The 19,983-nt window shown below is 40.5% G+C and overlaps 1 protein-coding gene across 2 annotated transcripts in view; it reads left to right on the forward strand.

Annotated features, from left to right (window-relative positions):
* Nucleotides 1-442: 442 nt before the first annotated feature.
* gpc3 (glypican 3) overlaps nucleotides 443-19,983 on the forward strand; it is a 103,875-nt gene continuing 84,334 nt past the window's right edge. The window contains exons 1-2 of one of the 2 annotated variants that reach the window (XM_051419243.1): nucleotides 443-1,032; nucleotides 10,819-10,980. In XM_051419243.1, coding sequence (XP_051275203.1) covers nucleotides 876-1,032; nucleotides 10,819-10,980 — 319 coding nt within the window. In that variant the 5' untranslated portion in view covers nucleotides 443-875. The remainder of the gene's footprint in view (nucleotides 1,033-10,818; nucleotides 10,981-19,983) is intronic. The other variant, XM_051419242.1, reaches the window with a different exon arrangement.

Raw genomic sequence — 19,983 nt, forward strand, 5'->3', positions numbered from 1 at the left:
TGACATGCACACTGAACACTAGGTGGCACCATTTCAACTTTATTGCCTCTTTGGAGCTGAATGCAAGAGAAATAAATGTCCACTCAAGATAAGAAGAAGATGAAATAAGCATTGTAAAATAAAATGCCGTTATGTTTTTGAATTAGATCTATGTAATTATTGAAGAATGTTAACTTTTGTTGTGTTTTTAGTGATTTCTGAGTGTTTCACTTGCTCTCTGTACAGTTTCCTCTATATGGTTGAATAATAAAAGCTAGTTTTCACATTCGTTGCCTATGGGTCATTTAAATTGTAATATATGTGCATCTCCTGGCCACATTACGCGCCTCTGTTGTGCGAATACTAAACTACACAGGTACTGTGCCCTAATTGCATCCCATAACATATAGCGCCATTCATCTAACACGACAACAGCTCGTGCCCTGCATTAATCCCCTCCTTATATCTCCACTCCTGCAGCCGCACAGAGCCAGTGTATCAGCTCACATCACTGTACTATAACACGAGCGGGGAGAGGATCTTTTTACGCGCAGGTTCACGCCGTGGCGCGCTTTTGTTGGGGAGCGCGCGCATGTATCTGGGGCTCGTTCGTCTGTGCAGAGAGCTGAGAGTCAGTGCCGCAAGTGGAGAGGGACTCATAAGTTATCAGCAACGGAGTAGCTTCACCAAGAGGCTTAACCGAGCAGCTTTCCAGGCGGGCGGAGTGTTGTTGAGCGAGCAGGAGGAGGGGTGGAAGCGGAAGGATGCTGATCCGAGCTGAGCCGGGAGCTGCAGCTTCACTTCATCAGCGCAAACACGGGATCCTCCTGTAACTTTGAATGTGTTGAAGTTTATCTTTTATTCTCTCCGGTTTGGCTCAGTGCTGCTCGCCTGCCATGGTCGGTCCATCAGTCCACAGTGCGCTCTTTCTGTGCGCCTTCCTCCAGCTGTTCTCCCTGCTCGGCGGACAGGTGCCAAACTGCCAGGAGGTGCGCACAGTGTTTCACTCTCTGCATCCGGGATCCAAGTGGGTCCCCGAAAACCCGGTGTCAGGTAAACTGTCATTAACTTGTACATTTAGCTCCACGTTTTACCCACAATATGTCTGGTAGCTGCATCCTTAGATTGTCTGCACTTCTGCAGGATAGAATAGATTTGTACCATTTCACCTTTGACTGCAAGCTCTCAGATTCAGTTTCAGAAAGCATTGTGGTTACAACAGTTCTCTAACGCCATCAAGCCTTTTTCCTCCCTATTTCAAGGCTGCTGACTCCTTCAGTATGAGCAGCGAGAGCCAACCCACACACACTCTCCATCCCTCTGGCTGAGCACTTACTAACCTGCCCTGAAAAAAAAAAGAAAGAAAAATCGATTGGCCACGTTAAGCATATCGTTAAATATGCAGGTTGAATGATATAAACCATCAGTTAACTGGTAAATAACAAGCTTACTGAATTGATTTGCTCCACTATTGATCCAAACACGGAGTAACCTTTCCTGAATAACTTTAATTTGGTTAGTGAAAGCAGATATGAGCATCTTTCTGCAGGTGTTTGTGTATGTGGGTTTGAATCTTCTGTTGAGTTTTGTTCTGTAAATGAAGATGGACTGCACACAACTTAATAGATCAGCACTCTTCCTTTATGAGATTGATAGTCGCATTCAGGCTGGTCTCTTGGCAGCTTTTCCTTAACCACATTGTCACAGAATATAGATCAGTGGTGTGATATGAATTGTGACTGCACTGAAAGCATATTTGTAAAAGATGCAATTATCCAAACAGGATAATTATTGTTCCCCGGAGCCCAAATGTCACCGACACTGCCAGGGATGAGGAAGCAACGTGTCTTAAGAAAAGTGCCTTTTAGAGACGTGAGGAAAAACACCCTGAGCCAATGGTGAAATAGTTCAGGTCTCTGTGGGATAGAGGAACAACCAGAATCCACCATCCTATTTTGCAGAACACAGCATGTTGTTGTACCGCTGGAGCCTGTTGCATGCATTCTGATTCAGTATGTAAATGTAGATCCCTCTCATGTGGCTGAATCACAGCCAGCTGCAAATGTTAATTGGGTGTTTTAGTGTCATGTCAGCACCCGCAAGTGCTCCAGGTTAACAGTTTTCTCTCTCCATTCTCAGCATGCAATTCTCACACACCTCACTCCCGCCTGATTCAAAGCGGTTTACCAAATAATACTAAATGTTCTGCGAACATGAAAGAGCGTTACAAATCACAAAATGCTTCAAATCAAACAGCAGGAGAGATCTGCGATGCACTTTGAAGCATATTTTGTCAAGCTTCCTCTGTGGGTGCACGCAGCTCCAACCACTGAGTCCTATATATCCCTATGCATCCATCTTTAATCACACACCCTCCACCTAGGCCATCAAACATTTTATCTGCACACCAAAGGGGGGATCATGGTAGCAGGCCAAGAGAAATATTCAACCTCCCCCTGAATCTGAGGCAGAGCAGCCCAGCTGTCTGTGCACCTTCGCTGAGGAATCAGTCTGAGCTGGACACTCTGCACACCAGGCAGCTCAGAACCATTACACTGGAAATCAATTCACCAGTCAGCCAAAGGACAATTCATTCTGGCCAGTTAAGAGGTAGTTTGGTTTACACATGAGGCCCATGGCTACTCTGTAGCAGATTTATTTGCTGGTTTTATTAAGTGATGGTTGTTCAGTAAGTGACTGATGATAAAGCACCAGATTCATGCATTTACCCTGAATACTCGTCCTCTTAAACAGTTCACAAAACACCCAATCATTGTTTTATCATTCGGATGATAATTGCTAATTTTATGGGCTTATAAACATGATTTAGAAATTACGTCTGCTAAATAAAACGATGCACTATTTCTGTTTTGGGTCTCAGAGACCCCAGATGTAAAATCTAGTTAGAAACACTTCATTTTCATATTATATAGATATAGATTGGTGTTCACTCACAAATTAGTCCATTTGGATTTCTGTTTTATTAAGGTTTTCTAAAAGCTTTCCATCTGAAGTCTAACAGGGAATTACATCTCTCTGGGTTTTAATTGACTCTAAACATTTCCTTCAGGAGTTACACTGTATGTGGATAAACTGCCTACAGATTATTACCTGAGATTCAACAATCGTTTTTTGATTTTACAAGACTGTGGTTAAGGTTTGGTGAAGTTTAGGCTCAAATAACATCTTGGTTAGGGTATGTTCATGAGGTTGGGACCCCCACTAGGGGTCACCAAAGCTTCACAGGGGGTGGCGAGGCCATCTTAACAGCTGATAAACAGCTATTTTTACTTTAATTTAGTTTTAGTTTTAAGTTTAGATTACTATTTAAGATCTAAACTTTGAAGAATAAGCTGAATTAATAGAGCCTTCACTGTCAACTATACAACCTTGGCCTGCACTAGAGTTACACAGTTAAAACAATCAAAAAACTGACTGAACAATGAGAACAAAAGATGCCTATTTGATTTTTTTTTTTAAATAAAAAAAATAACACAGATAGAGAATTTAATAAAAAGTTCCTAAAAATATCAGGAAAACTCATCTCTGATAGAATATTTACAGGAAATAATCTGTTCAAAATTCATCCAAATTCAGCTTGTTTTACACAAAATTAACTATTTGAATGTAATACACTGAATGAACATTACACTGAATGTAATATGAAATATCAATAAAATACAAAACATAGTCAGTGGTCATCAGTTTACTCAATGACAATGATTCCCTTAAGAATAAAAAGGTTGGGAACCATCGTGCTAGACAGCTTCATACATCGCACATAACATATAAAAAAGATTAACTATTTTCCTTACTCGGTGTAATGAAAAGTTGCCTGTTCATTTCAGTCTTTTCTTCATCAAATTAGTTTGTATCAAAGAGGAAGGTTATCACTTTTATTTTCTACATACTGGGTTTTAATGAGAAAAAATATTTTCAAGGAAAAACCAACCATTGAACCATTGTTAGTTTTATTACACATACAGTCGCGCAACGGTGAGGAAGAAAAGCCAATGTCAACGAAACACATGGGTTAAATATAAAGCAGTGTTCCTCAACCTGTGGTCTGGAGACCCCCAGGGGTCCTTTAAGGGGTTCAAGTGGATCCCCGGAGAAATGTGGAATATTTAAATTTGACCATTATTTAATTAAGTGATATAGTGTGTGATAATGACTATTTTATTCATAGGTTTCACACTTTTCACTGTTAAACTGCCCGTCTAGACAGTTATGGATTAACTAAATCTTATCATACAGGGATCCCTGAGACTACATCTGATCAAAGATGGGTCTGAGGCCTAATGTGTATCAATTTATGGGTCCTTAATGCCCAAAAAAGTTCAAAACCACTGATAAGATTCCCAATGTAACAACAAATTTTATTAGGTTTCAACACTTGTGCCTTTGAGCCACATGTGAGGAAGAGTTTTGTAGTTAGATATAAATCAGTCCCTGCAGGATTTCACAGGCTTTTTTTGGATTGTTAAAATTCTGATGCATGTTGTAATGTTTTTTGCAGGAGAAAGTGAAAATTGCAACACTAGTTCCAACTTGTTTGAGTGAGAATAAAATCACACTGAAACAATACAGTGAGTTTGGTGACTTATGGCTCAGCGGGTTTTTGCACAGGAAACTACAATGATTGGACAACATTGCACGGTTGCGCAGAATTTGCAGGGATTGGTTGAATTTGTGTTAATTGTTGCTATCACAACATCACATAAAGGATCAGTGTGGCGGTGAAACCTGCTACTGTAGAAATATGGTGGACTATATGGAAGGCGTCCCACTGAGTCTGTAGATAAAAAAACAGCTCATTCTAACAGTTCCTATATTCAACTGATTATACACTAATGAAAACATATCTATGAATATTATATTACATTTCTGCCAACAGATCCTCCTAAATGTTACACACTTAAACACACCTTTAAACCTTGGAGAAAGAAATGCTCTTTACATTCCTAACATGTGTTAACTGCAGATTTCTAAACAATTAAACAGTCCTGATTTTCTGCAGACTTTCTGCAGACTTTCCAAAGACCCCACTTTAGGAACAACTGTAGCAAAATATAATGTGATTTCAGGAGTCACAGCCAAAACAAAGTGAGTGAGAAATGGCTTGCAACAGATTAAATTGAAAAATATTTCTATCGTGTTTAGATTTGCGAAGGAAAAGACTTTTTTTTTAAAAACATATCCCCAAATCACTTGAATTAATTTAGCAAGGCCTGCAGCGAGGATGTCACATGGCCTTGGCTGTTCCACAGGAAGTCTTTCATACAGTAAATTAGAGAAGTCTCTTCACATTAGCGCCAACATTTAACGATTAACGATAAGGCACGAATCCAGAGAGAAGTGATGTTAACCTTGTAAAATTCATTTTAGCAGTTCCCAACCTTTTTGGCTCGTAGCTCCATTAAACAAAGAGCCGTCTACTCGTGGTTGCATATTCCTACTGGTTGTAACCAAAGAGTGTTAAATGGATCATTTTCAAGGGTAAAATTAAACAGTAATTCACAGGAAAATAAGCACAAATTAGAGGAAAGTCTGAGAAAATAAACACAGTTTAATGGAGCGTAAGTGTGCATTTTCTGCTTTCTCTTGTGTCTGTGTGTGAGGGTCCCGAACCACCGGAATAATCTAATATGATTTACTGTTTTGCATAAATAGTTACCAAATATTACATCATCAACAATGATCACATTCACTGCTTTCACTCATTCTTATACACAATAATATATGCAGGTTTTGTGGAGGATTTCTGTGTAGATCCACATACAGAAAATATTTCATTATTTTCAAAAGCCTTTAAAATCTCATTCTATTGCTAAATAAATAATATTTTTCTTTCACTGGAAAAATGTGCTTTCTTTTACAAAAGAAGGTGACATTAAATTTCCAGGCATGTTATCCAGTGTTGACATTGACATGCCTATCATCATTCTGGACAATATTTAAGCAATACATCAAACTTTCAAAAGTAATATCCAGGATGAGACAGAGTTATGGCCCAAGGCTTGTACTTTAGGTAGGATCTCCATAAATCCTAGCTCTTCCACGTTTGTCTTAATGAGCTGACTTTTTTCAAAAGCATGAAATATGCAGCCACTTCTCATATATTTATTACATTTTTGGTCCTATCCTTTTTTTTTCTTGTCATGCCTCATCCATTATACATCCTTGTCGTTAATTTATACAGAATAAGTTGAAGGTTTTCAGTCACAGTTACATCTTCTGTAATTATTCTGAACTTTGCTTGCTCAAAAAATTTGGCGAATACATGCAAAACAGCGGGCTTGTTGTGTAACACAAGTTCTTCATTGAGGCATACAGCAAATGAAAGATTGATGAAATTAAATGTTGAGGGTGGCTTAGCTGTGAATTGACGGGGAAGTATCACTTTCTTTGTGTGTGATGGGGAGACGTGAAGTAGCCTGTATTGATACTGTGTGGGGGAGGCTGCTGATTCAGAGAGATGTCCGCAGGAAGGCAGAGCAGAATTCTAATAATGCTGCATGTGGTGCCAGGGGGCAAAACACCAAAAAAACTAAAGTTTTTCTTTCCACCAACATGATTCAAAAAGGAGTGAGTGCAGAGAAACAACATTAAAAAACAAAAAATTGTGCTGTAGGAGTACCACTCTTGTCTTTGTTGTGGCTGTTGCTGTGGGTGGTTGTAGTGTCTGAAGGTGAAATGGAGGCTTGGTGTCAGTCCACTCCATCGTTTCGTATGTGCAGGAGGCGCATGAGCAGCGCTGAGCACTTACCCCGGGACATGAGTGTGAAAGCTGCTCGATCAGTGTCAGCGGTGGTTGTGAGCGGAGGATGTGGTGGTGGATCTCTGACGGCAGCGGCTGACCTGATTCATGAGCGGAGCATCAGATTCTCACTAAGTGGAAGAGTAATACTAGTTTGCTGGAGGCAGGGTTGACAGCTGCCACTTATTTCAACAGGAACCACAGCAACAGTGGTCCAGCAAAGGAAGAGTTGTTTTTTCTCTCTGAGCTGAAACAATTATAATTTCATGTTGTTTAGCAGGATGCAAAAAAAAAAAAAAAAAAAATCCAGGAGACTTCCCAGTAATTAGCTGTCGGGACAGGTCATCAGGGCTTGTTGTTTATCATGAAAATCTGAGCAACAGAGAACAAACGCTGTTGCTGTTTAAATGCCAGCAGACAGCGGCTAATAGGTGGGATCAACTTAACCTGAAGCGAGAGGTCTTTGTGTCTTACTAAGCACTGTTTTGTGTTTTGTTTATTCTGTTCTTTAATGAAGGGCACTCGTGTTTGCTACCTCATTGTTTTGTGTGAAAAAAAGGCTCTTTCACATTCATGCTTCCAGCTTTCAAATTATTGCTTCATCAAACGATTTAAAGTAGAGCAGTGAGCAAAGCACTAAAAATACTTAAAACAATTGTCATCCCCAGTAGCTAATGATATTATTATTCCTTAGGTTGGTTGTAAATCTTTATTTCATTTATTGTCTCTACAAAGTGACACTGGCTTATTTTGCCCTGGAGAGGAAGCCAAGGAGTCCCACATGCTTTGACTCAACTCTGGTAGTTGATGTATAATTTATGCTCATAATGAACAGCTTTTAACATATTCTATATCTTAATACAACTTGTTTTTCCCCCATGGTCTCCATCATTAAACTTGCATAGTGATAGCTTTCTAATTGGTACTGGGAAAGTAAGAGAAACGTACTGTATTTGTGGCTGTCCCCGTTCCCTCGGCTTGGAGTCCCCGAGCTTGTTAAAGAAGAGAGAGGAGGGGGACACCTCTCGTCTTTGTGTACACAGGACTGTTTGAGCCCCTGCTGGAGTTTTCACCCTTGGCATTTCAACAGAAACTTTCTGTCATGAGAGAATCAGCGAAGGACTGTCACATAAAGCTGAAGGGCGATCAATGTGTTTCTAAAAAGGCATTCAAAGACCTTGACGCTCTTGAAAACAGCAGCTGTTCTGCATGTCGAATTGTCTGGCCCACCAATTCAAAGTATTGATTGAAAGTACGTAATAATTTAAAGGCGTCACCTTGGACTGAGATTGTATGTTGGGGAAATTTACATCTAAATTGCTCCTAGCCCACCACCTTGTCTTTCTTCATTTTCTTTGAGAGAATTGGCCATCAGGACACAAAATCGACTAATTAACCAATAATAGACTGATAGAAAGGTGCTCTCTGTGCCCGATAGCTATTAAGCTCAAGGTAGGTGAAGTGAAACAAGCTCAGAACAAAACTGTGCAGGGATGACAAGGAATAAAAAAACGATGGGGGAGGAGAAAGAGAGCTGAGCCTAAAGCAAAGAGGAGACTCAGGAAGCTTATTCCCAAGTGATCTGTCAGTCAGAAAGAAGGCTTTATTTAGACGGTGTGATTTTATTATTTGTGAAACTCTACGGGGAATCATTTTCTTGCCGAAGCCTTCACTTATTCCGCACCGCTGTGGAACTTCTGTAATGAAACGCATTTATCATCTGCAAAACGACAAACGTGCAGATGAAAGTGTCTGTTTTGGCAGAGATAATTGCTAAATCCTCGTCTCTTTTCTGCACCGGCCGCGCTCACCTCACCTATGGTGCTATTGACAGCTTAATAATTTTGCCCCTGCAGTCTGAAATTAACTTGATCTTATCTGTCAGGAGTCCTTTGTCGGTATTGATTTAAGATATTAAGCCTGTCAGTATGCATACAAAAGGTGCGGCGTGACAGTTTTATTGCCTGTTTCACTCATTAGACTTAAACCGCCATGGGAGTCAGAAGGGAGTTAGCCGAAGCTGTTCTCCGTTTGACTCCTCACTACTTATTAATTATCAAGACTGTCACTCTGCTGCATCTCCTACTAGTTTAACTTCCCTCCATGCCTGCTGTTTTCATTGTTACAGTCTGAGCTCTGTTTCTGAAGATCGATTGTTTGAAGATCTCAAAGAGACAAAGACTCAAACCAATAGAGATATTCACATTTCATATTAAGATAAAGCCTTCGCCTCGACAAAAGCCTTTCCTCTGTCTTCTGACACACTTTTTATCAAGACTTTTCTAAAATATAAATATATATATATATGTATATTCACACTCGGCACCCTCCCTCCAAATTAATCTCTATGCTTCCGCCTCCTTATCCTCGCTCCCCAAACAATGGCAGCTAAAGCTGGCAGACTCCCCTGACATTTGTTTACCACACCATCAATCAGGCCCTTGTCACTGACGCCTCTCAGGCAGCAGATCCTGCAGACAACTCCTCGACGCAGCTTGGCACGTTACAACTGCAGCCTTGGCTGAAGCTTTCAACAGCCACATGGGACAGAGAGAGAGGGGGAAGCACTAAGGAGAGGAAACTCCTCTTTGTATTTAAACATCAGATGGTTGTGCCCTATTTATGTCTGTGTGATGTCTTGCGTGTGCATCGTTTTAGAGCAATGATTTGGGAATATGCTTGTTTATAGAAAGCGTTTATTCCACTGGACCTTTCTTTTTCATTAGAGGTGTTTTGACACTGAATGGTGATAACTGCAACATAAATGTGTGTGCTTCCCTTTTTAATTAAAAACCCCATTAGTTTTAACTGCAGTATAGTGCTTGGCAGTATACCATATTTACCGGTATACTGGTTTTAATTTCCCCATATGATGTGAATTTTCCATATACCGCCATACTGGTAGGTGCACTGGTAACTCACTTAGTAGTGCTGGAGTCCGTGTATCAAGGCTAAGTTCTTGCTGCAGCGGTCATGGGTTTGAGTCTAACCTGTGGTCCTTTTCTGCTTGTCGTCCCCTCTCTCTTTCTCCCCCCCTTTTCTGTCCCCAACAAAACAAAATGTGACAATACAAATAGTGTATACAAAGTCATACTGCAGATCACTACTTCAATATACTCTCTTTTTTAAACTTTTATAATGTTTTTTTTCTTTACTTTTTGCAGCATTTATGTGATATTGTGAGAAAATACATGTTCACATAACAAACAAGGAAGAAAGGCTCTTTGTCAAAGATGTCCTTCAGAGTATCTTCACACAAAGCTGCGGTACATTCACCATCACTGTTTCAGCAGCCGAGGCACCTTTGCTATCCTTGATCTGACTGAATTCCAACTTCATAGTCGTTATCTCACTCTTTTCTGGGATTCTTTCCAATGGAAATAACTTCTTCTGGGCGTTTGTTCTTTGATCCAGTGTGTATAGCTACATGGCCCCAATGACACATTCGCGTAACCTTAATTTCGCTTTTGCAAAGCTTACATCTACACCTTTCAAAAGAGCTCTGGGAATCCAATTAATTGTGTAAACAACTTGTAGTGTCAGTGGCCAGATGCAGAAATGTTATTTCATCACCTTCGATCCTTCTCATGGCTGTTTTTTTAATTTCATATATAGTGAAAGCATGCTGAAACCTGGGTATGTTTGTCTGCACGCTGAACTGCTCCTGGCTCTCATGTTTGCGCCAAGAAAATACTTTTTTTGATCCTCTGTGTGAAAAGTGTAGCCTGGAGTGGTGGGAAAGTTTCTGTTGACCAAATTGATCTCTGAGGAGAACAACATAGCCTTGGTGTACTGCTTGAATGTGCATCAAAATGACTCATTTTTAGGCGCAATTTATTTTTGACTTCAGCCCTGCTAAATAACGCAGCCTCTACATAATGATCACATGCTCATTAAGGCTGCAGAATCTGCTATAGATAGTGTTTCCCTGTGTTTAGCATGCAGATGATACAGCTGAATCTTTTTTTGTGTGTTAAGGAAGAGGCATCTGTTCTATGAAAGTGAAACAAAAGTAGCTTTGCGGCTCCTTCCCTCTGCTCATCCAGACTCTTGTCCTGTCTCTGTTGATTTCCTGCCAGGTGCGGATCTGCAGGTTTGCCAACCCAAAGGCCCGACCTGCTGTTCCAAGAAGATGGAGGAGCGGTATCAGGTAGCTGCACGCAGCAACATGGAGTCTGGTCTGCAGGTTGTCAGTGCTCAACTCAAACGTCTTATCATCCAGAATGCTGCCATATTCCAAGGTAAGCAGTGGGCACAGTTTGCCCAATCTTACACAGACAAGATGTTTTTTTTTTTTTAAACTAGCACAAAGAAAAACATCATAATCACAGTTTTAAACTGATAATTGATGTCCTAAAATCAAGACAGTCAGTTTCCACTTTCTTGGCTACACATCCCTGTTCACGTCAGCAGCTCACTCCTCCAGACGGTGAGTCACATATAAATAAAGAAGAAGCATAATGCGTGCAGACAAGGATGAGACGCTCAGCTGCTGCTCAACTAAATGTTAGAATGGCAGAGATGTGTTGTTAAAGTGACTTTAGATGTTGTGCGGCTGTCGGTGCCAGACATGTTGTTCCAGAAAGTGACAGCCTCCGGAGATTTTGGCGCACTGCAGTCAGCGATGGCTTATATTCACAGAGAGGAAAACGCCAGTCAGCAGTGGTCCTGGAAAGCACTCACAGATGAGAGAGGTCAGAGGAGACTGAGTGGTTCTGGCTAACGGACGTCTTCAAAATAACAGTGAAACTGTGAGAAATGTTCATATAGTCAAAGCTGGAGACACTGAGGTTCAACTGCTGTCAGCTGAGAGGAGGAGGATGAAGGTACACGAGGCAGGTGACTGCCTAAAGTGAATGACTGAACAGTGAAATGACACCTGCTCTCACGGTGGAAGCAGATATATTATAAAAGTCAGCAGGAACTATGTGACGCTGTCAAATCAGCATTTCCCTGCTGAATTGTTGCTTTAAAGAACTGAGGCTGCACTGGAGGCAAAATACAATCCCTGCTGATACTGAAGGTGAACGTAATGGAGCAAGTGCATATTTGCTTCAATTTACTTCTAGATAATTCTGTTAAAGGAATAGTTCGACATCACAGGAACTACAACTTCTTAATCTTCTTGTTAGAGTTAGATGAGAGATGAGATGAGAGATGAGAGAGTTGATACCAGTGGTGGAAGACCATCTACTCAGTTACTGTACTTCTGTACAATTTAGAGATACTTGTACTTTACTTGAATATTTCCAGTTTATGCTACTTGTTCATTCTTGTCCACTACATTACTACTCTACTACACTTACAATACTACTTTACAGCTATAGTTAAGAGTTACTTTTCATATTATGAATTTACTTGAAAAACAAACCAAATGATAAAATACAATGTACTGTCAAAGATCAAACCAGTGGTTGCCTTTTTGGCGTGTGCCCTCTTCCAAAAAACTGCGTGGTTATGTTTCAGATGATTATGGTTTGTTCGGATCAAAGAGACATTTTAACCGTTTGATGCCCAGAGAGGTCAAATCATCCAGTATTTCACAAAGAACAGCAAAGATAAAAGAAAAGTTTGTTATTTATTTATTTGCTATTTATTTATCATTTTTCCAAAGCTCATGGTATAAACCCCTCCACGGGTACTTCAAGCTCACAGTCTGGGTACAGTCACCCAATGTTTGACGTTGTTTTTGTTTCTCTCGTGTCACAACTTGTGCAATACAGCAAAAGTTAAAAATGTTTACACTCAAACTTACTTAAACATTCTTTAACTTTAACATAAATTGGAAGTGACAGTTGTAAACTTTAAGAACTGGTTTCGAGTAAACTCCTGGACAACAAAGAGGTAGGCAACAACTTTTCCTTCACAGTGAAACCATATTAGTAACAGTTGTTTTGATATATCCCTTTCACATTTAATGTTGAGCTTTTGTTATCACTCTGCACAGGCCTTTTCAATCCTGCGCAGCCGCTCTGTTTACTGTCTCGGGGTTTCCACTTGAAGTGGGCTGTGCAGACTCACAGGGCCAACTTTTTCAGAGCGCACACTCATTGGTTGTGAAACGCAGCACCATCCTGACATGCCAATTAAAACTTGGGTTTAATGGGGACCGTGGGGTTTGCTTGACTTGGTTGTTACACACTAACTATGTTAGAGACTTCTGCTGTGGTTTGGCTGCACTTTCCTAGAAGGGGTTCAATACTAATTGCTTTAGCATAGGGCTTGAGAGAACTCCCCAAACGGCATGGACTGAAATCCTTTTAACATCCTGGTCTTATCTGTTTCCCTCTACTTCATTTTCATCCTCTCTTTCTTCTCCTCTTTTCTTCTCTCTCTCTCTCTCTCTCTGACCCTGTCATTCTCTCTCCTTCTCTGTCTCGCTCAATCTGCTTGACTTTTCTTTCTCCTTCTGTCTCCCTCCCTCTGTCTGTCTCTTCCTCTCGCGCTTGTGCTACTATTGGGAATTGTGTGCATGCCTTGTTTGCAGTCTTCTTTGCTGCTCTCTGTGTCTTTTCTTCAGCACTCACTTCTGCCAGAGATCAAAGGGCTTCCCCTCTCCACTCCTCCATCTCCCATCTCTGAGCGCTCTCTCTATCCCTGCATCCCTTCCAGCTCCACCTGCCTTGCTCCGGTTTCCCAAGCCTCAGACAACACCAGAGGTTTTCACCCTTTTGAAGTCAACTTCTCAAAACAATAGAAAAAGTAATGGCTCTGTCTATCTTTGTCTTTTAAGCAGTAAGATGACAGGCTGCTTTAGCATTAGGCTTCTTCAAGATCAATACCAGGAAATAGGTAAGGCATTAGGAATTTCTAATGATGCATGCCTCTTGTGCAGAATGTCTCATATGCCATTTGACAATCTAATGAGCCTTGGCTGATCTCTTTATAGTATACTAGGGGAAAACTACGTAATGGATAAACTGCAGCATCCACTCTGATATGTGACAGACTCTTGGATTTCATTTTGATTCACATTAGCGAGATCATAACACCATCTTCCCCTCGTGTGCTCTGATTGCTTCGCGCTCAATGGCCTGATGTTGTCAATTTAGTTCAAAACGAGAATCCGTAAACCTGTGCAGGATGCTCATCTTTAAATCTAATCTTTTAAAATGAGAAGCCGATCGTGTGCATGCCGAGAATTTAATTTAGAAAATAAATTACGGAGTTCAATATTTCTGAGGAGTGTATTAGTATGTGATTCTGCACATCATTGAGCAGCCTGGAGATAACTTGATACGTGAAATTTATTGCAGAGTTTTGAGCGCTGAGGGGAGAGGACTGTGGTAAGGGTGACATAAGAGTACTTAAAGCGCCGCTACACTGAGTTTACACATCAAGTTCACTTCGATTAGTACCAGTGTTACAATTTACTCATTACTTTATTGAAAATGTTTACTAATTACTCATCAGCAAAAATGGCTACATTACTGACATAAGCCTATTTTCTGTGACTCTCTCATGTCTAAAATCATCCACACCCATACTTTTATACATATACTATATAAAATGTATAGAAATAGAATAAAACATTGTGGTTTAACAAGAATCCAGCCTCCACATTAGAGGTATAAAGCAATATAAGTAGCTTAGCTTCAGTAAAGACACACAAAGTCTGGGGAACAAAGAACAAGTCAAATCTTTACATCTTGGGCTATAAAGTTTAAACGGGTGGTCTACTAACATGAAGGATCTACCAAAGAAACTACTGAGTTGCATTATGGGAAGGATCAGTGTCTATAGGATCTAGGTTTTGGGGGTTTTACCCATTCTAGAGACTTCACGGATTATGCTTCTTTGATTTTGATTATTTTTTCAATCTGTCTGTATCCCTTTTTCTGCAACAAATAATCAGACAATAATGAAAACATACCTATGAATATTATATCCACTTTCTGCCAATACATCCTCCTAAATGTTACCCGCTGGATCTTTAATGCAGACAGTGTTGAGAAATAGTGAAAATGCATATCACAAAGGTCTCCTTAAAATTATGTACTACTAATTTGTTTGGTGTTTGGCTTTCAAAGGAAAGGTAATTGCTGCCTGCCGTGTTCACCAGCAACATGTTTTCCAGAGAAGGAAATGCTACATTTTCTATCGGCCACAATTTATGCAGAGGTGGTTGAAGTGGATGGTGGGTGTGCAAAGCCCTTTCCCTAACCTTAAGCAGGTGCTATTAGTGCCTAAATTTAACCATTAAACTGTTGAACAGTGGTGTAGAAGCGATGTGGGGATATTGTATTGAAATTAAAAAACTAATGAAATACATTGTCGGTGTCAGTGAACCTTCTGCCAATATGTCCACTATCTACATTTTACAACTTAGCTTTAAAAAATGTCCTCATTATGTTGGTAACAGATGCCTTTTATCTAATGTTTCAAAATGTATTCACTTTACAATAATATGAAACAGAACAAATGTTAATAAAGGACTTAAAGGTCCAGTGTGTAACATTTAGGAGGATCTATTGGCAGAAACTAAATATAATATGGTATATATTATATAGGTATGTTTTTAGGTATGTTTTCATTAGTGTATAATCACCTGAAAATAAGCATTGTTGTGTTTTTGTTACCTTAGAATAAGCTGTTTTTATCTACAGAGGGACATTTACTACAGAGTCCACCATTTTGAACAGCAATGTTTCTACAGTAGCCCAGAGTGGACAAACCAAACACTGGCCTTTTACGAGTTTTTTGGCCACCGTGAATTCTCCTACATGCACGGAACGGAAAAAACACTTTAAACAAGCAATCAACTATCAAACGTTTGTCAATTAAATACCTGACTAATCACTTTATTAATTGTTTGTGCACTACAGTACTTTAACAGACTGTTTTCAGTGAGTTCCCACCTAGTACACTAATTAGATGTGTGGAGATCTGAGGTAAACTCATCCAATTTTACCTTGAGGCTGAAACTCAATTCCAAAAACAGTCTTTACGCTGCGGCTCAGCTCACGCAAGCACAGATTTGTGATGTGATTATACTGCACATCTCATGATCTCTGCTCTCCCTCACCCACCGTCTCTATCTGTACCCCCTTTATAACTGCCCGACCAAGCAGAAACTCATCCAAAACCATCTTCTGGCATTTTGGGTGATTGGCAGCTCTAATTGTTGTTATTTCCCCAGCGATGTGTCCTTCAGAGAAGCGCTGCTGTATCTGTTGTTGTGATTCTCAGCCTGAGCCGGCAGATTAGAAATTAGATTATCCTCTTTTGTTAATGAGACAAGCTTTTATTTAACTTTTTAAAAAATGATTTGTTGAGTTTATTATTGTGTAAGAGCTGAATGCCGCTGCGGCTGAGTGGCAGCCTAGGTAGGATCTGGGTGCTTTTTCATTGATGGGTGCTTGTGTAAAATCACACATCATAAAATGAGCCTCTCCTGACTGCAGTGCTGGTGGGGGAGAACAAGAACACACGGCTATCTACTTAGTTTCATCGCAGCTCGATGCTCCTCTGCAGCCCGAGGAACAGTCTTCACCCAGAGGGGAGTCACACTCTAGTCCAAAGAGCAAACCCAATTAGTAAACATGAGAGGACAGGATTGGCCCGATTGCTTATAAAGTCAAATATGTGGGGAGGAAAGTTGAGCAGTGTGAGTGTGTGTGCAGATATCAGAGAGTCTGTGTGATATTTGCAGAAAAAAGTGGGACAGCCAGCCTGGTGCTCCTGAAATGACTCAATGAGTCCATAGAAGGCTGGCACAGTGGGGTGTTCAAAAACAGGTCTGACTTGGACTACTTTCAGGCAGCATGAGGTCGATCTGTATGTGGCTTCACTCGTTGCTGCGAGGTAGGGGAGCTCTCTCCACTTTACTCTGAACTCACAGGGGCGATGCTGGGTAAATGATCGGGAGTTTGGAAGGAGCTTGAAAGGATGCTCATATCTTTTTTATCAAACATATAGACACTGGACAACCTGTGGTGTGCACTGCTCAACAAGCTTGCTGAATATCTTGTTAGGACACACACGCACCATAACTGAAAAAGTTGACCGAACAGAAGTGTGAATAAATCTTCTTTTGTGTCCTTGAGTTCCTCATACCTCATTCCTAGCGGGCCAACAAATTAGCATCTCATTAGCAGTCTCAAAAAATTCTATCGACTTCCCCTGCTTCTTCTGGATGGGTTTTAATTACTCTAAGTGTATAAGGAATTAGAATGGCAGACCCCCTGTGGCCCCTGTGGAGGTGGTTGTTGACCTTGAGAGGAGTTTGCCCTCATTTGTCTCGGATAGTGCTGAATGGACATTTGCTGTGGCAGTAACCCAAACGAGATGTGGCAGGAGGCGGATGATGCAGAACCTGGCAGGCCCGAGCTGCCTCTCCATCCAGCAGCCAATAATCAAAATCAGATCTCGCTGCCCTCTGCATCCATTCCCTGTCTCCTGCTCGTTAGCCATCCGCTCGATTCAAAGTGCTCCAGGAGTCTGGCCTGAGCAGGCCTTTCCTCTGTTCTTCCCATCATCTGCTTTCCAATAATCATCCCCTGCCTCACGCTCTCCATGGAGTCATTTTGTCTTCTGGAGAAGTTTCCCGGAATAATCCAATAACATTGAGGACTGGTGGGATATATGCCTGCTGCGAGATGTCTGAAGTTGTTTACTCGCTGCCCCAGGCTAATCTAATAACTTAATGATGGGGAGAGGCAGTTTTGCTATGTCCAATGGGCTCCTTCGAGCATCGTTTACCAGACACGATGGGGTATTCCAGCCATTACCACATCTTCTTCTATCAACTTGTAATTTGATTTTAACTTAATTGCTGTGTTTTATCATTATGCGTCACTTCTTAGTTTGCTTGTAATGAGATTTTTCGGGACTTTTTGAGCACTCTGCTGGGCTGGCAAACTGTTGTACAGATTGATATTTAATAAAGCAGCAATTGAGTTCTGAGGTGTCTCTCGGTGCTCAGGAGCCACAAAGGATCAAGGCTCAGGGTCTCTTTACAGTGCACAGCCTCAGAGTACATTTTAATGTTTGTGAGCCCGAGGAAGAATATAGACTTAAGCACCAAAACATCCAGATACAGCAAATGCACTAGTGATGCAGCCCTTCTTAGTATTTCCTCTCATTTTTCAGTCTGCAGTCTAATATCAAACAATGAATCACCAGAGGCAAATACAAAATAGATGCAGTTTGCCATTGAATTAAGTTTTCATAGTCTGCAAGTGAATCTAATGTGTGTTTTTGTGTCACATTTTCCCCATGTGTGTTAGGCTGGAGCCTCTGTGTATGAATCCTGCTGCTTCAAGTTTTTTTTACATTAAACCAGAAACAGATAAAGTGAATGTGTTCAAAAAACAGCTTTATTGTGAGACATACTGCATACGTACACAATTATTGTAAAAAAGAGATGTGTTTGCAGCCACACAAAAGCAACTGCAAGAGGATAGGGTGTATTTTTATACCAACAGTTATTTGAATTCTTGGCTTGGTGGACTTCTCTCGTTAAGATTGACGCTTTAGTATTTGTTAGTATTCTCCTGAATTGCTATTCAGGCAGCATTTTCAGTCAATATCAGTCTCTTTTTTTTTTTTACCTCTTTGTAAGAAACATTTTCATTGTACAAAGTAAGTGACTCAGAGAAAACATTGGTCGTGACAGAGCTGGAGTGCTTTATGGATTAGTTGTCAGCTATTCATTTTATGCCAACTATTTTTATAATCGATCAATCATTTTGAGTCATTTTTTAAGAAAAATGTAAAAATTCTCAGTTTTCAAATGTGAATATTTTCTGTAATTTTATTACAGTAAACTAAATATTTGAGCTATGGACAAAACAAGACATTTGAGGATGTCCCCTTGTGGTTTGGGAAACAGTGATTGACACATTAATCGAAAAGTTAGCTACAGCCTTTGCCACGTCCTCTGCCACACCCTAGTCTTCGTCAGGCTACTGCTTTCCTCTTTTTGGCACTGAATCTCGGTTTAATGTGTAAAATGGAAGCTGTCAGGCAGGATAAAGTCACAAATGTTGTTGCCACAGATACTCAGTGACTCTATCTGAATGGGCTTCATGTTTTTCACGGCCACTTTCACTGGACCTGTACACCACTCTTCAGTTCAATAGTAACTCTCTTTAAAAATGGTCTTTTCTGTTTATTTGCAGTGCCTATTCTACCTCACTTAAGTGACAAGCTAACATGAAAAACTGATGTTACTGTAGTGCAGTTGCATTTTACAGAAAACTAACAGCCTTACCTGTATCCAAGGTTTTGTCTGTGGTGTTAAAGCCAAAGTGCTTCCACACATTACTTCTCAGGTGGTTTGCTTCCAGCATGACAAACAAGACAACAATCTCCTGAAAGTGCAACAGAGCCAGCAGTGGGTGATGTTTCAAGAATGCCCCACGGGCTGGACTGCAGTATAAGGTATGACATGGCGCCTTTATACACTAAGAACTGTGAATTAAAACAGTTTATTACAGATCAAATATTCAGCAAATTTCAAAGAAAACGTGGTAGCCCTAATGGTATAATTCTGTGTTTGAGCTCAATGACTGGTTTCATGTTAGTGACTGGTGTCACAGATCCTTCATCAAAGACAAATGACAGAGTTTGAGTGAAACCACAGCTGTCTGTTGTATGAATAATAAATTAGTCGATGATAACTGATTACAAAACCATGATAATTTTGCTGTGAGAGGCTTTCGTGTTATTGTCCAAACAAGGCTTTATAGAGCAAGTCTGCATAGAGCGATTCAAATATATAAAACCATTATAAATATTGTAAACCTATTTTTATTAGAAATACATTGAATACATTTCAGTATGTCAGTTTTAGAGATCTTCCTAGAATGAATGTCAAGGTATACCATTCTGTATGTGGTGCCGACCCAGAGGTTTAGACACTCTCTCCTAAAACAAGGGGCTTGGGTGCAGAGCTCCCCTGGGGAAAACGAGTAAAAGAGGTGAGTAATAATCACTCTTTCTTTTGCCCAAAGACCAGTTAGAGAGGCTGTTGAAATCAACTGAACCTGAAATCACCTCTTCCTGGGAATCATTTCACTTTTTCTTCACACAGATAAACCTTTGTTTTCGTTTTTAACATGCTTTCATTTTTCCATTGTTTGGCTTTCCAAACTGTCTGTCTTATCTCTCTGGGCTTTATGTAGGTTGCCAGGCGCTCCTGTCTCCACAGGAGGCCTCAGCATCCTATCCCCAACAGGGCTGGCATCCTGTTTAAAGTGCTCCTGTTGTCTCACGTGCTTCACAAAAACACCTTTTCTAAT

Source organism: Dicentrarchus labrax, unplaced genomic scaffold (assembly GCF_905237075.1).
Source record: "Dicentrarchus labrax unplaced genomic scaffold, dlabrax2021, whole genome shotgun sequence".
NCBI classification, from domain to species: domain Eukaryota; kingdom Metazoa; phylum Chordata; class Actinopteri; family Moronidae; genus Dicentrarchus; species Dicentrarchus labrax.